This window comes from Chionomys nivalis, chromosome 4, assembly GCF_950005125.1.
Source record: "Chionomys nivalis chromosome 4, mChiNiv1.1, whole genome shotgun sequence".
NCBI lineage: Eukaryota > Metazoa > Chordata > Mammalia > Rodentia > Cricetidae > Chionomys > Chionomys nivalis.
The window spans coordinates 102,584,444-102,600,315 of record NC_080089.1 but is presented as its reverse complement, the minus strand read 5'-3'; the positions used below and the strand labels follow the sequence as shown (position 1 = coordinate 102,600,315).

The window sequence follows — 15,872 nt, the reverse complement described above, 5'->3', positions numbered from 1 at the left end:
ATAAGCGAGATAATCGATAGAACCCGCCCTCCGTTCTCACCTTCCCACTGGGCTGTGTGGGGTGATGGTCTATTTAAATCAATGATTGTCAGTACCTCACCTGGGAGAGTAGAAACCAAGATCAATGCTTCCATTAGGGAAGTATTTCTCAGAAAAACCGGAGAAAAATTAAAGTGTCGAAATCAGTAAAGCAAAACAGACCCAGAGGAAATAAGCACCTCTTGCTATAGCAACAACATAGAGTCACTCCAGGAAACCTCTGGTTCTGGAGAGAGAAACAGTTGTCATCTGGCCTGTGCAAATAAAAGGGTCCTTTCCAAATTAGAGGGGTACCATAACTGCTGCCCTCAGTCCGCTCTGTCGGGTGGGTGAGGATATGAAAACACTTTCAAACTCCAGTGCTTGGCAGGTCCATCTGGAAAGATTGCTAAGGGCATCTATGCCCTACCTTGTAGATGGAGGGAGTGTAGAGTGGGCGGTCTGTGAACACGTCAGCGTGTAGAGACGACACAGTGATGGGTCTGGTCTGGGGTACCTTTGTTAGCAGACGTCTGAGATGATTTTGCACTTGCATGGGGGCATAAATGACTCTTTAAAAATTGGTTGAATTTTAATATCTCTTCTGGAACAGGGACCCAGAGGAAGGCAAGGACCCCCAGGAATTTTTGGCCAAAAAGGGGACCTGGGTGCCCAGGTAGGTTTGCAAAACAAGTAGCTACAGTAGAGCTGCTGCTGAGCAGTGGCTGACTCGTGCCTCTGAGGACTCATTGGGTGAGCTGTTTGGGATCTGTGAGTACCAAAGACTTCCAGAACATCTAGTTTGATGACGCTGGCATTGGTATCAACTCTGTACCCCCTTCGTTTTGGACACACAGTGACCAATAAGTTCTGAGTTTGAACCTCAAGGATAGATCACAGCTCGTGTTTCTGTACAGGAGGCACGTTTACCTTGCTCATTCCTCATGAGTATGAAAGGCATCCTTGTCTGTGAAGATAAAGCCACAGAGGCTGAAGGAGAGGCAACGACTTGTACAGATAGCAAGTGGTCAAATGGACTCCAGCTTGGGTCTTTCTAGTGCCCGTTCCACTGTCCATCTAATGTCTGTGGCTAGTGGGATGTCAGAGAGACTGAGCTGTGTGGTTAAGTGACTTCCTGAGGGCAGGGACATTTGCCTCTGTTTAGACACTCGAGCAGCAGGATTGGAGTCAGGTCTGCAGTTTCTACCCACTCAGAATGGGAGCTCTAGGATGCTCAAAGCCATAGTCCTGCCCTCAGTCTCATCCTGGGTAACAAAGTCTAGTTTGCTGCTTTTAAAGCTTTTGGAACACAGCTATCTGTCTGTCTGCCTGCCTGTCTGTCTGTCTCTCTCATCTGTCTGTTTCTCTCTCTGCCTATCATCTATCTATCTATCTATCTATCTATCTATCTATCTATCTATCTATCTATCTATCTATTTATGTATGTATTCTCTATCTATCTATTGATGTATGTATGTATGTATGTATGTATGTATGTATGTATGTATGTATCTATCTATCTATCTATCTATCTATCTATCTATCTATCTATCTATCTATCTATCTATCTATCTACCAATCATCTATATCTATTGAGGCAGGGTCTCACTATGTAGTTCTAACTGGTCTGGAACATACAGAGATCAATCTGCCTCTGCCTCCCTAATGCTGTAATTAAAGGTGTATGTTACAAGCCCTGGCTAAGCTGTTATTTAAAAAAATCTCACTGTGGGGGTTAGACAGATGGCTCAGCAGTTAAGAGCACTGGCTGCTCTTTCAGGGGACCCAGGTTTGATTCCTAGTACCCATGTGGTGACTCACAGCTGTCTGTGACTCCAGCTTTCTGCACATCACTGCACGTAAAATAAGGTTAAATTAAAAAAACCCAACTCATTGTGATATTGTAAGTGTTATTTAAACAGATTTCCAGTTTGGAGTGGGTAAAAGTCTAGGCTCTAGTTTTCCTGATCTTTTGATCAAGTCACCTTTCCCAGATAGTGTATAGATAATTCCCCCCAGTTCTCAGTATTTTGTAGATTTAATTCTCACATAGTAGACTTTGTGCTTCTTCCCAGACTTCCCCAGCCTACAGTTTAACTGCATCTGCTATGCATTTTGCATGTTGGAAGATAACAGTGCTTACATCTTCATGCCAATTCCCTTCTTCCTTGTGAAGATACAGGCAAATGTTCTGTTCCTGTAAATAGCATCACAGAGGTTCAGGGAGATTAAGCAACTTGCCACCCAGACAGAAAGTAGTTGGATTGGCCTCTGACTTGGGTCTGGAGGTGGTGATTCATGAACACATTGACAATTCCAGACCATTTCAGTAATATACATGCTCTTGACTCAGAGTGGGATGATATCCCAACGAAGCCATCCACAGCTGAGAATGTCAGCGTGGCCAACCAACATTGTAGTTTAGCAATACAGCCCTGGAGAGTATCGGTTGTGGACTCCTGTGGCTTCATGGTGGTGTTTCACTGCCAATACCCAACATTACAAGACAGTCTTGTATCAAGTATGAGTATCCCAGGAAAAGGTAACTTGAAGTATGGGTTTGACTATATGCATATGATTTTTTTCTCTATTATAAAGTATAAAACAAAAATTAGTCAAATTGCTATAAGCCAGGGGCTATATGTAGTAAGAGCCATGATTTTAGTCGTGGTATCATTGCAGGGGACTCCTGGGCCTCCAGGACCAAATGGCTCAAAAGGACGAGCTGGACCCAGAGGAGTGAAGGTGGGTGTCAGAGAACAGACGCTTGGGGGATGACTTTAAGAGCCCTTTGGACTTTCTTCTTAGGCAACTCTTTCCCTGCTGTGTGATCATTTCCAGCATGTTTCTGATGTTGATGATGCTATTGGCTGCCTTTTAGCCGATAGCAGGATAACGCATACAAAGAAGGAAATTATATAAACTGACCTACGGCGAAGTGGCTCACATATATCAGGAGGCAAAAGCGCAGTGACAGAGAGACACATGGACTCACTGCAAGTGTACGTTCTCACCCCCACATCTGGGAAAGTGACAGCGATAAAGACCTCTCTCATTTATTCTGTGCATCTATTCTCATCGTCAGCACAAAGACCACTGGTATACTTACAATTGATTTTATTTAACACACACACACACACACACACACACAGAGAGAGAGAGAGAGAGAGAGAGAGAGAGAGAGACACATATACTTTTGAATCCAGCTTCTGTGTCTGAGAGGAATCGTGCAGAATTTGTAAGTATGGCTTATTTCTCTTAACACAATGAGTTACAGTGGCATCCATTTTTTCCTACAGCTAGTGTGTCTTTTCTTTGCAGCTGTATCCAATTCCACTGAGCATTTGTGTTCCATTTCCAAGAAAGCCTTACGCCTGTTGACTGTATGGTGATACTAACGGCTTGAAAAGTCTAACCAAACAACCTCTAAGGAAAATGGCACAAAGATGCACAAACTCATGAGAGAAAATTAATTTCATCTTTCCTCTCTATTAATAGGGAGAGCTTGGCCTTGCAGGAGAGAGAGGCCCACTGGGTCAGCGAGGACCAAGAGGGCAGCCTGTAAGTCTAGTTTCTGGTTTCAACCCCTGGTTGAATTCCTTGTGTTTTTCTTATTTGGTCTGTGTTCTTGTTTCACATAAAAGAATACCCTTGATGATTTAACTTGGGGTTACCAATGTGACATAATGGCTTGAGTTGTTGAGGATTTAGTCAAAGGTTCGTAAGTTACACATAAATAAAGGATCCAAAAATGTGCTGGGGTTTCTTTTGCCTTTTCATTGTTGAAGGGGGAAGTGTCTGTGAGCCTCTTCTATTTGATAAGAAAGTTTTTCAAATATCTGAGTCTTTGGGGACTAATGAGATGCCCAGAGAAACTTAAAAAAAGCTGTGTATGTGTGTGTGTGTGTGTGTGTGTGTGTGAAAGAGAGAGAGAGAGAACACGTACACATGCTGTGTGTGTATGTAAGCATGCTCATACCATGGCATGTGTGTGGAGGTTAACCTTGGGTGATGGTCTGCATTTTTTGGCTTCATAAAAAGATTTACTTTATGTGTATGGGTGTTTTTGTCTGTGTATCACATGACTGCCTGGTTCCTGGGGAATCCAGAAGAGAGTGTTGGATCCATTGGAACTGGAGTTACAGACGGCTGTGAGCCACCACATGGGTTCTGGAAATTGAAGCCAGGTCCTCTCTGGACGAGCAGCCAGTGTTCTTAAACTCTGTGCCATTTCTCCAGCCTTCAGCCTTGTTTGAGGAGGGATCTCTCTGGTTTTTATATGTGTGTGAGGCGGCCCAGATAGCCAGTGAGCTCCACTTCCCTCTGAGAGGATTGAAGATGCGTGCTACCATATCTAGCTTGATGTGAGTTCTGGGATTCAAACTCAAATCCTCATGCTTGTTTGGCAGGAGCTTTACCCACAGAGCCATCTCCCCCAGCATAGAGACATACCTTTCTAGATATCACCAATAAGACATCCAGTTAGAATGGTTAACTTTTCAGACTATGAGTTTAATTATCTAGAGCATAGGAATAATGTTGGAGACCAATAATCACGAGTGATTTCTTCCTACAGATGGCTAGCACTTTCAAAGGCAGTGCTCTGTGCTCTTACCTTGCCCAATGATGTGAACACAAGAATAAATTAGTTATTTTATATGGCTATTTTCAGCTCACCACTTCCCTGCAGTTTGCTTTATTATAAGAGTAACGCTGTCTTCCAGAGATTTCTTCCAGCAACAGTTAGGAAGGGCCTAAAGAGTGTCCCCCCCCCCCTTCAGCACTGAAATTAAATTTGTTGGGAGGGAGAGAAAACTGAAGTAGGCCCAGGAAGCTTAAATTAAAATGTGCAAGAAGAAGGAGCAGAATAGGACTTCTGTGGACTGAGGCAAACGACGCCCAGTGTCTATACTCCAAAAAAGTAGTGAAATTAGTATTTTGTTTGATTTTTATTCAACTCTCTTGGTTGAAAATATTTCAGAGCTTATGCTGTGCTCCTTCTTTCTTTATCTCTGTATCTCTCTGAAAGCTAGGGAAAGATATTATTATCAGAGGTGACATTTCAGGACCACATAGCCTGAGGACCTACATTTGAGCCCCTAGAACTCAGGAGAAGATAGACGTGGTGGTGCACATCTTTAACCCCAGCTCTCCCACAGTGGGCAGCTTCCAAACACAGGCCTCAGTCTCTCCCTGTAGCTGCCTGCGTGAATGCCCTGTGTGTCTTCAGGAGACGGAGACAGAGTAACAACCAACAAAAGGCACTTTCCTCCCCACAGAGGATTCAGTTTTTTTCCCACTTCCCTTACTTTTCTTTCTTTTGTACTTTGATTTTTTTCCCAATTAGGGCCACAGGAACAGGTTTCTGGCCTTCAACTTCATTGTTTGCCTTCCCTGTTGATTCAGAAACAGTTTCTGTTCATTCCCCGTAAAACCTACCACGAGTTTCTGAGTTCACTCCTTATGATAGATCCTTCTTATCTGTATATGTAGGTGTTCAGATCAGCAATGTACCAGAGCATGTATGTGTGTGTGTGCGTGTGCGTGTGTGCATGTATGTATGTGTATGCATGTGTGCGTCGAGACAGGGTCTCACTGGGTAGCGCAGGCTGGCTTAGACTCAGCCCTCTTGCTTCAGCTCCTGAGAACTGGAAATAATATCAACATGTTTCCCAGACGATGAGCATGTTGTGGAATAGTCCTTTACACCATGTGAAGATATGTCACTGGGATTGGCTAGCTAAAAACAAGCCTAAGCTATCAGCCAAACTTACCTAATTAATAAGAGGTCTCCATGTGGTTATTTGGGAGCTGGCAGGTGGGACAGAAAAATCCGCCCACAGAACACATCTATGCAAATTTGCCATCTCTTCCCAACAATCATGTAGATGGAACTGTCATGGTCTTTTAAGTCTTATTTCCTCCAATGTGAGTGTTTATCCTGTTAAAGTATTCTCCCAACCTCCACCAATCCCCATCCTCTTCTCCAGTTTCTTACGTAGTTAACTTATGCAAAGGTTTGGCTCTTGTCATGAGCCATGAGTTGGTCTGGGCGAGTCATAGTAGTTCATCTTGTGTTCTCTTCTTAGGGTCTTCTTGGTCAAGATGGTTATGGTCATCCGGGAAGAAAAGGCAAGAAGGTGAGTTCCCTCCCTGAGAAGTAAATGTCTGATTTAGTTACTTATTTAAAAACTCCCCCAGCCTTGTCCTCCAGCCTCACTAGGTATGCATCCCCACTCCATCCGGATCTGGAGACATGAACCCTTTCCCAACTCTGTGTCTCTGCAAATGATATAGACTTTTCTTTTCATTCTCCTTCCCTTGAACAACTGTAGCTCATGTTCTAAGATGAACTCACACATCCACTTATTCTCGTAGAAGCTGTGGACTTCCCCAGACACAATCTACTGCCCTTTGCTCTGTGCCTTTAAAGCATCAGGCCCTTCCACCCTGTGATCTCCAGCTGACTCTTCTATTTTAGATCAACACACAAACTCCTCAGATGTCTCTTTTTTATCATCCACAACAAATTAAGATCAGCCCATCTTCCAACAATAACTTTCCTCTTTAATTTTCAACATTTTATTTATTTACTTTTACATTTTAATTCACCTTTCTCTGCCCCCTCACCTGTGTGTGTGTGTGTGTCTGTGTGTGTATGAGCATTGTATACAGGGACAACTACTTTAGGGAGTAACTTTTCTCCTTCCATCTTGTCAATTCTGGGAACCAAACTCAGGTAGTTAGGCTTGGCAGCAAGTGCCTCTAACACTGAGCCATCTTGTTGACTCCAAGTTCTTATCTTGGCAAACATGTGAATGGACAGGTTGGGATACTGACATATGTGCCTAACACCTTGATTCATCAATGGAAATCTTAGGGCCAATTATGTTTTATCTTACTCAAAGTCTCACTCATTTTTCCTCCCTCATAGAAATTATTTTTAAGAACATCCCAGAAATCATACATTTCATGCACAAACATTTTAAGTTACTTATTTAAAATATTCTTTATAAGTATAATCAGATACCATTATCATACCTGAGAATTAACAATTCTCCTTTAACATCATCCAACATCCCATCCATCAAAATTGATGCTTTGGACAATGATGGAGGAAGGTCATTGGTTAATTAATAAAGAAACTGCTTGGCCTGATAGGTTAGAACATAGGTGGGTGGAGTAAACAGAACAGAATGCTGGAAGGAAGAGGAAGTGAGCTTAGACACCATGCTGCTCCTCTCCAGGGCAGACGCGATGAAACTCCGACCCAGGATGGAAGTAGGCTAGAATCTTCCTGGTAAGCGCACCTCGTGGTGCTACACACATTAATAGAAATGGGCCAGGCAGTGTTTAAAAGAATACAGTTTGTGTGTTGTTATTTCGGGGCATAAGCTAGCCAGGCGGCCGGGAGCCGGGTGGCAGGAACGCAGCCCGCAGCTCCTACAGGACAAAGCTCTTTCCTCCTGCAGCCTTTCCTGTCTCAGGGACAGAGAACCCGTCCTTCTGATCTCATCCTCTGATTGCTAGGACAAGTGTTTAGAGCCATTTTTGTCACACGTCCAGCCAAGCTAGTTATCACTTCTCATTGTCATTGCTGCCATCTAGGCCAAGTCAACACGGCTTTCTACTTGGATTCTTTCTGAAGCCACCTAAGTTGTTGGCCTCCAGGGGTGAAATGTGGCCATATGACTAGTTCTTTCTCAGACGAATGTTGAGGAAAATCTTTTTTTTTTTTTTGGTTTTTCGAGACAGGGTTTCTCTGTGGCTTTGGAGCCTGTCCTGGAACTAGCTCTGTAGACCAGGCTGGTCTCGAACTCACAGAGATCCGCCTGCCTCTGCCTCCCGAGTGCTGGGATTAAAGGCGTGCGCCACCATCGCCCGGCTTGAGGAAAATCTTAATCACCTGGCACTGATCATTATCTTGTCTCATTTTGACCCTAGGGTGAACCTGGCTTCCCTGGCTATCCTGGTGTGCAAGTAAGAAGAGCTCTCTGTAGGCCTGGCAACTGGTAGCCATTGTCTGTCGTGGGTTTGCACATCTTTCTTTACATTCAGAACTGTTTTTGTCTTTGTTAAGGGAGAAGATGGTGACCCAGGCCATGGAGGAGAGAAGGGGGCCAAGGGAATCCGAGGGAAGAGGGTAAGAACCAAAGGGTCATTAGTCATCATCACAGGCGTGGAGGGCACTAGCCTAGCCCTGCTCAGTTGGTACACATTGCACACCCCACCGCATCTTCTCGTTTACGTTCAGGGCAGAGTGCAGCAGCTTCCAGTGACAAGGAATGGTAACTGCAGAGCAGGCAGGCCAGAGTCGCAGCTCTGCACTACCAATTGCTCAAGACAATGGAGGGCACCTCTGCCTTGGTGATTCTAGGGAAAATTTGGAAGGGCATTGTCGAGGACAATGCTTTTGATCAAGTGTAGTTTATCTGAGTCTTCCCTAAGCTTCTCAGGGATTAGAGTCCCAAGAGCATGGCTTCTGTCTTGGTAGACTTTAAGTCTACTGTGCTTCCTTGAGTCTCCCATTAAGAACCCATTCCTATAGGTTCAGCAAATTGAGTCACCTGCCACTAAGCCCGACTACTGAATTTGAACCCCAGAACTCACCTGGTGATAGGAGAGATGTGATGGTCTCCACATGTGCACTGCAGTGTACACACACACAAACACACTGTCAAATAAGTAAGTGTAATTAAAAATGTTTAAAGTAAAGCCTTCTGGGAATAGAACATGAGCCTGTATTCGGAGCAGAAGGGAGGGAAGGCAAGAGAGCGTGTGTCTTCCTTGGACTCGGTAGTTGGTGTTTTCATCTGTCGGCCAGCTCATCTGTGCTTGCTCAGCTTGCTTCTGCTCGTGGTTGCTCTGACCTGGTAACTTATCTTTCTCCTTTCAAATATAAAAGATAAAGCTTTGATTAAATCTAGTTAATCGGTGTGCTGTGTTACTTCAAATACCTAGAACGTGAGCAGTGAGCCCCTGGCCACCCAAAACCTTTCCTGAGACACTGAGGCCCAGAAAGCGCTGTGTGAATTTTTCCTTTCCCATGGTCAGACCCTCACTCCAGGCCCACACAGTATGATTATCACATGCCCATGAGACGTGACTGAGGGTTAAGTCATCTTTTAAGGCTCTGCATGGAAATGTATCTGTGTGTGTATCAGCCATGGGCAAGCTGGAGCTACATGGGTAGACTAGGAGGGAGCAGTCTAGTCCCCAGAAAGCCTCCTGTTTCCATGGATACATGGTTCACAGAGGTCAATGACGGACTCATTGGTCTTAGGTCTGAAGCAGTTTGTTATTTTGGGAGGGTCAGTTCTTGTAGCCAACAGGGAAGCTTATTGCTTTGGTTTTTCTCTTTTAGGGTAATTCTGGCTTTCCTGGGTTTGCCGGAATTCCAGGTGACCAAGGCCCACCAGGAAAAATGGTAACAAGTACTCTTCCTGTTTTTATTTTCCACCTTGTGTAAAGATGAGTAAGAGTTTGATAAAAGGCCTCATGGAAGAAGAAACAAACACCTGGGACATTGAGCAGGGTCACGGGAACAGGCAAACTGCTTGGAGAATACCGACTTCAAACCCTAAACATAATATCCCATGTGCAGTTTTTCTCTGAATGTGGGGGTGACCTCAGAGTGACTAGAGCTTTATGGATCTTCCTAAATACATAAGCCAATATAGAAAACTCATGGGAGAACGTACTTACCAATGCAAATCCTATGACCAACAAATAAAACCAGAAGGAACTCATCCTGTAGATTAGGCTGCCTCTGCCTCGAGAGCTGGGATTAAGGGTGTGTGCCCCCACTGCCCCACCCAACCATACAATCTAAACTGAATTGATAATATTGTAAGACTAGATGAATTTTAAAATTCCCTGGGACAAGCTGGCCAGTGGTGGCACATACCTTTAATCCTAGCTCTTGGGAGGTAGAGGTAGGTGGATCTCTGTGAGTTCAAGGCCAGCCTGCTACAAGAGCTAGTTCCTGGACAGCTAGGGCTGTTACACAGAGAAATCCTGTCTCCAAAAGCCTCCTCACCCCCCCCCCAAAAAAAAAAGGAAAAGAAAAAAGTGGGATGGGTGAAGACTAGAATTCCCTGGGACGTGGAAAGACTCCGAGGCTCCACCCTCTGTCCTGTTTTAGAGACTGGTTAATATAGTTTACCTCTCTGTTGCTGTGAGAAAACACCAGTCAAAAGCAACTTGGGGAGGAATGGGTTTATCTGGCTTACAGGTGACAGTCTATCACTGAGGGAAATCAAAGCTAGGGCTTAAAGCAGGAAGGAGCTTGATGGCTGGGACTGACGCAGAGACTATAGAGGACTACTGCTTAATGGTTTGCTCCCCTACCTGGGACGGTGCTCCATCTATTCAGGGGTGCTCCATCTGTCCACAGTTGTCTGGGACCGTCTGTCTCATATGGCAATCGAGAAAATGCCTCATGGGCATGTCCATAGGCCAGTCTGAGACAGTTCTTCAGTTGAGAGTCATTCTTTCAAGGTATGTCTAGGTTTGTATCAAGTTGACAAAAGCTAGCCAGGGCAAGGACTGTCATTTTGTGAGGGGTAGTGTATTCATCAGTCAGGGACAGGCAAGGGGGACATGCTAGACTTATTGGAGCTCAGGATTTTTACTGTAAAGAGCAACTAAGTCAGAACACCAAACATCACAGAGGTAGTTCATGGCCATTTGATGGTGAAACAGATTGAGCAGGGGTTTCAGTACAGCAAGATGCCTAAGGCTACCAGTTACTGCCTTGTAAGGTCTAAAAAATGACTTTCCAGGCTCCCAGAGGGGCTGGAGGCAGACAGCTAAAGTTGGAAGGCTTCAGGGAGGCTTCCTCTACTATAAGGCAGAGACAGGGTAGGGTGAGGGGCCTGAAGAGCAGGAACAGGGAGATAGAAGGATATACTTTGGAATAGCTTGTGGTAGGACCTGGGATTGTGAATGACTGTGTTTTGAATTTGAACTTGAACTATGGATTGGTCTCAAAACTATCTGGTCTCCCAAGGGTCTGTGTCCTGTCTACCTGGGCTTCCTGGACTCCAAGGTCTGGGCTGTACCGTTCAGGCACTCTGTCCTTCCTACTGGGCTGGACAGAGCTCCAGGGCCAGTGTGCCATGGAGAATCCTCAGGATCTCCAGTTGGTTGTGGAGAAGAAAGTGTTGGCAATCAGAATGTTGCATTTGATCCTCTTTTCTGTTCTTTCCAGGGTGCCAAGGGCTCAAAAGGTTTGGCAGATAGGACGGTAGGTAAAGACTCTTAATTTGAAAATTCACTCATTTTAGAACATAGATTTTTCTATATCCACAAAATAAGGTTTGTTAATCTTAAAAATTCTTTATTTTAATAAATTCTGTTAATATTGTAAGTTTGCAGAGTGTTCCCAGAAATGCCACTATAAAAATAGTAGAATATTTTAAACATTAAATGACACAAGAGAAAATATTTGGAAGATACCACCTTCCTGCAGTGTGCTCTTTCATTAAGTTAAAAACAATGCTTTTAAAACTATGCATTTCTAATAAGCCAATTCGCAGAATAGTATAGACTTTTGTGTTTTATGGGACACTTTAAGAAACAATCTCAGGAATTATGGCGTGTGCTTCTCTTCCAGTACACACAGACTGTTAGGTAGGGATTGGAGGATGTGGAAACACCTGAGGAATAGGAAGTGGTGGGGTCTGATGTTGATGGAAGAACAGAACAGAGGAAGGGATAAAAGGAAGGAGATAGAATTATGGGGGTGGGGGACACAGGGACACCTGTCTTGGCATTCGTTCTAAAGAAGTATTCTAGCAAACGCTACTATAAAAGTGCACACACTGGCAGTAATCTCCAGTGTTCTGTGCTTAGATCAACAGATTTCACCTTCAAGATCAGATATGATCCCATTGATTAGTAAGGCAGATTATGAAGTAAAGTGTTTTAAATTAGCTACTGGATCTAGAAATAAAGTTGTTAGGTGTCAGCTCTAGCAATTTTGTGGTTTTTCTGTTACAAATTTAAACACTTCAGCTAGGCACTGAAGACGCGCACACGACATTTCAAGTCACGACGGTGAAATCCGCTTCACATTAAATGCTTATTTCCTCCCTCCGTCCTCCCCCGTCTCTTTACAGCCTTGTGAAATTGTTGATTTCATGCGAGAGAACTGCCGTAAGTTGTTTGGGAGACACTCAGATGGAGCGTGGGGGGGGGGTGCGGATGGGGTGGGGTGGGAGAATCTAAGGGCCTAAGCCAGCGGTGTGGATGGGGCAGGGATCAAGGTCTAAGGGTACAAGTATTTGATGGAGGCTTGGGAAGTGGTTTGTCTGTCATAAGAAAGATCTTATTCATTGACAGAATGGGCCCAATCCCCCTTTGAGTACGTCATCTTTTCCTAAATGGGCTCAGAAAGGAAGTATTTGAAAGACATACTGTCTCACTAATGAAGAAAAACTCCCCCCAAACATAACCACACTCACACACCTATGTGCCTGAATCTTGGTGCATGAAACAGAGCGTGGCTGGTACTGTTCTTTGATTTCAACAAGTAGGATCCGTGATGGTTTTTCAGAAAGAATATGCCCCATTTGGTTGTCATTTCCATTGCAGAAACGGAACTATGAACTACTAGGCCTTAGGTACTGCTTTGTCACATAACAGCGGACACTTACGTATTCCCTTTAACAAGCATCTTGGGTGCGCGTGTCTACCGAGAGCACACTCCTCCCCTTCCTGGAGGAAGTTTGGGCTTTGTCCACAATCGCCTGCTTTCTTGCTCAACCTTTTGGCTTCTGTCCACTCCCAGCTGCTGGTTAAGGAGATTCCAGGATCCGTTTTTGTGGAAGTCACACAGAGAAATACTATCTGTCACCTTGGACAGAAAGGAAGAACTGGCTGTGTAGAAAGTTAAAACCTTGTCACGTTTGAGGAGCTCCACAGGGGCAAGAGCAAATAGAAAAGCAGGAAAACAGACATTTGAGATAGAAGCAACAGGCTCAAGTAGAGGGCTCAGTGTGCTTGCTATGCCAAGATAAAAATTGCTGCTGCATAACCATGTTATCTATAAACAGACATTTTTAGAAAGTTAATTCTAAATGTTTAAAAAAACTTTTGAATTGAAAATAGGCAAAAGACTTGAAAGGAGAGTCAGAGAATAAAAAAAAATTAACAATGCACCTGTGAGAGTATTCACCCTTGATGGAAATAAAAAAATTATCAATTAAAACAATGATAGGTTCTTTTTGGTTCTCAAACTGAAAACATATATACAACTGCTATATATTCATACATATATATGCATATTTGTTTTGTATAGTTTTGGCCTTTAGAGATAGAATCTTGCTAACTAGCCTTATCTGGCTTGGAACTCCTTATGTATGCTGCTGTGGCTTCAAACTTGTAATCCTCCTGCATCAACCTCCCAAGAGCTAGGAATGCAGGCTTGTACCTCCAGGCCTAGGCTTCATATTCGAAATATTAAGAAAATGAGAATAATCTTTGCCCCTAGTTTGGGGAATGTGTGGCAGCTTGTGTGACCTGTGGAACTACTACAGTGCCTTCAAAAGAACGATTGGACCGTCCATGTAAAAACCCACGATTCTAGTGACAGACACAGACTGTGATTGGACAGACAGACAGAGACTTGCATGATTTTCCTGAGAGACACTGGCTGAAGAAGTCAAGGGACATCTACATAATAAGAATATATGATAGCTCTTGGAATTTACTGATTAAAAAAAGTCATACCAAGTGGAACATATTTCAGAGTCAAACATACTTTAAGCTCCAAGTTTTATCAAATAAGATGAAAAGTACTTTTATGTATGGATAAAACAGATGGTGAAATAAGAACAAGCTTAACTTTTTATGCACATGTGTTGCTCATATATATGCACATCTCTATACATATATACTTTTACATAAGATATCATTGTATATGATTTATATTTATGACTATGTATATATGAGATACATGTAAAATACAGCGTCAGAATAGCTTAGTGTTTTAGTTGGATTTAATTTTAGCTGAAAGTAGTCAACATCCTCATAACAATGGGGAAATTGTCTCTTAAGTCAAAGCTTGGACACCATCAGTCTGGGCTGATGAGGAGTCCTGGGGGGCTGGCGTGTTCCAGAATAGATCCCCCTCCCCCCTTAGTCAAGCTTCAGTCATTGCTTTTGCATTTCTGCCAGCCTGGAAGGGAAGGAGAACAGAGGCAAAGGGCAAAGGGTAAAGGGTGCGTCAGCTTTTCTTTTAGCCTTTCAAGTCATGGATTTCATTTCTTACCATTTTTCTTATCCTGTTACCCAGAATGTAGCAAGCCAGTCAACTCCATGAAAGTGTGGCCTGCATTTCAGGCAGCCATGTACCCAGGTGGAAATTGGTGCCCTATTATAATGGGAAAAAAAAATAAGAGAGTGAAGTGGTGGCCCATGTCCTTAGTCCCAGCACTCGAGAGGCAGAGACGGATATCTGTGAGTTTGAGGCCATCCTGGTCTACAGATGAGTTCTTGGACAGGTTCCAAAGCTATAGAGAAATCCTATCTTGGAAAGTCAAAGAGGAGAGAGAGAGAGAGAGAGAGAGAGAGAGAGAGAGAGAGAGAGAGAGAATAAGAATACTGGCAAATAGCAGCAGCTCTTGCCATACTGGGGAGGGATGTCTGGAAGGCCATTTGGATTTCTCAGAAGAGAGGGTTTTTAAAGAGAGGGTTTTAAAAAAGTGGACATGGTTTGAAAATACCAACATCTGGGGTGCTGAGGCAGGAGGATTTTTAAGTTGAATGTCAACTTGAGTAATACAGGAAAACTTTCAAACCAAAAGAGTATATTTTATATTAAGTATAAACTTCTCATATCCACTAACAGTGTCTTCTTTTTCCTTCCAGCTTGCTCAAAAGGTAAATAACACTCACTGTTCAGGTAATCCATAACCCATCCGGAGGCAGCACACATAGCTCAAGTTCTGTGTATTCCTGTGTCAAGGGATTTCCAGATGCCCAGCGTTCCCAACAGAAGTGCTCTTTGCCTTGGACATGTCCAACGATGTCTCCCAGTCAGCCTTTGAGAGGATGAGAAACATTTTATTATCTCTGTTGATGAAGATGGAAATGGCCGAGAGTAACTGTCCCATTGGTGCCCGAGTGGCCATCATTTCCTATAACATGAGGACAGATTATCTAGTGCGCTTCTCAGACCATCAGGGAAAAGATGCCCTATTCCAGGCTGCCAGGAAAATCCCCCTCGAGCGGTCCTCTGGGTCCCGGAACCTTGGGGCCACCATGAGGTTTGTGGCAAGACACGCATTCAAACGTGTGCGCTCAGGCCTTCTGGTAAGGAAGGTGGCCCTGTTCTTCCAGGCTGGTGGGAACCATGACACAGCCTCTGTCAGTACAGCCTTGCTGGAGCTCCATGCTGCAGGCATTGTCTCAGCAATTGTAACCTTCACAGAGGAGCACAACCTCCCGGATGCCTTGCTGGTACGTGAGGAGTGGGGAAGGGCTGATGGGAAGAGGTGCTGGGGCTACTCTCGTTCTTACCCCTCCATCAGGGATGGCGTGAGCTGTGAGTGTGGTTCAGGGGAGGAATTCTCCAGATCTGCTGGAGAGGAACCAGCTCGTCTGGAACACATGGTCTGTGCAAAGAGAACACAGATGCTGTCTTGTGTAATAGCCCCAAAGCTTTATTAGCTCGGCTTCGTTGGTTCTTTCTGTTTCAAGAATGAGAAAAACAGACTCAGAGAAGAAGGTAAGCATATTCTTGAGGGCCAAGTAACTAGTTAGGAGACTAGCTGATCTAATCTGCTGTCACACGCTGTTGTCTGAGGGTTTCTGTCCTGCCCGGTTCCCGCAATTGTTAAGTCCCAAAG

The 15,872-nt window shown here is 44.0% G+C and overlaps 1 protein-coding gene across 1 annotated transcript in view; it reads left to right on the top strand.

Annotated features, from left to right (window-relative positions):
• LOC130873877 (collagen alpha-4(VI) chain-like) overlaps positions 1-15,872 on the top strand; it is a 104,968-nt gene that overhangs the window by 69,784 nt on the left and 19,312 nt on the right. The window contains exons 23-33 of the mRNA XM_057768902.1: positions 632-694; positions 2,701-2,763; positions 3,517-3,579; positions 6,108-6,158; positions 7,963-7,998; positions 8,099-8,161; positions 9,383-9,445; positions 11,231-11,266; positions 12,141-12,177; positions 14,893-14,904; positions 14,990-15,483. Of these exons, the coding sequence (XP_057624885.1) occupies positions 632-694; positions 2,701-2,763; positions 3,517-3,579; positions 6,108-6,158; positions 7,963-7,998; positions 8,099-8,161; positions 9,383-9,445; positions 11,231-11,266; positions 12,141-12,177; positions 14,893-14,904; positions 14,990-15,483 (981 nt within the window). The remainder of the gene's footprint in view (positions 1-631; positions 695-2,700; positions 2,764-3,516; positions 3,580-6,107; positions 6,159-7,962; positions 7,999-8,098; positions 8,162-9,382; positions 9,446-11,230; positions 11,267-12,140; positions 12,178-14,892; positions 14,905-14,989; positions 15,484-15,872) is intronic.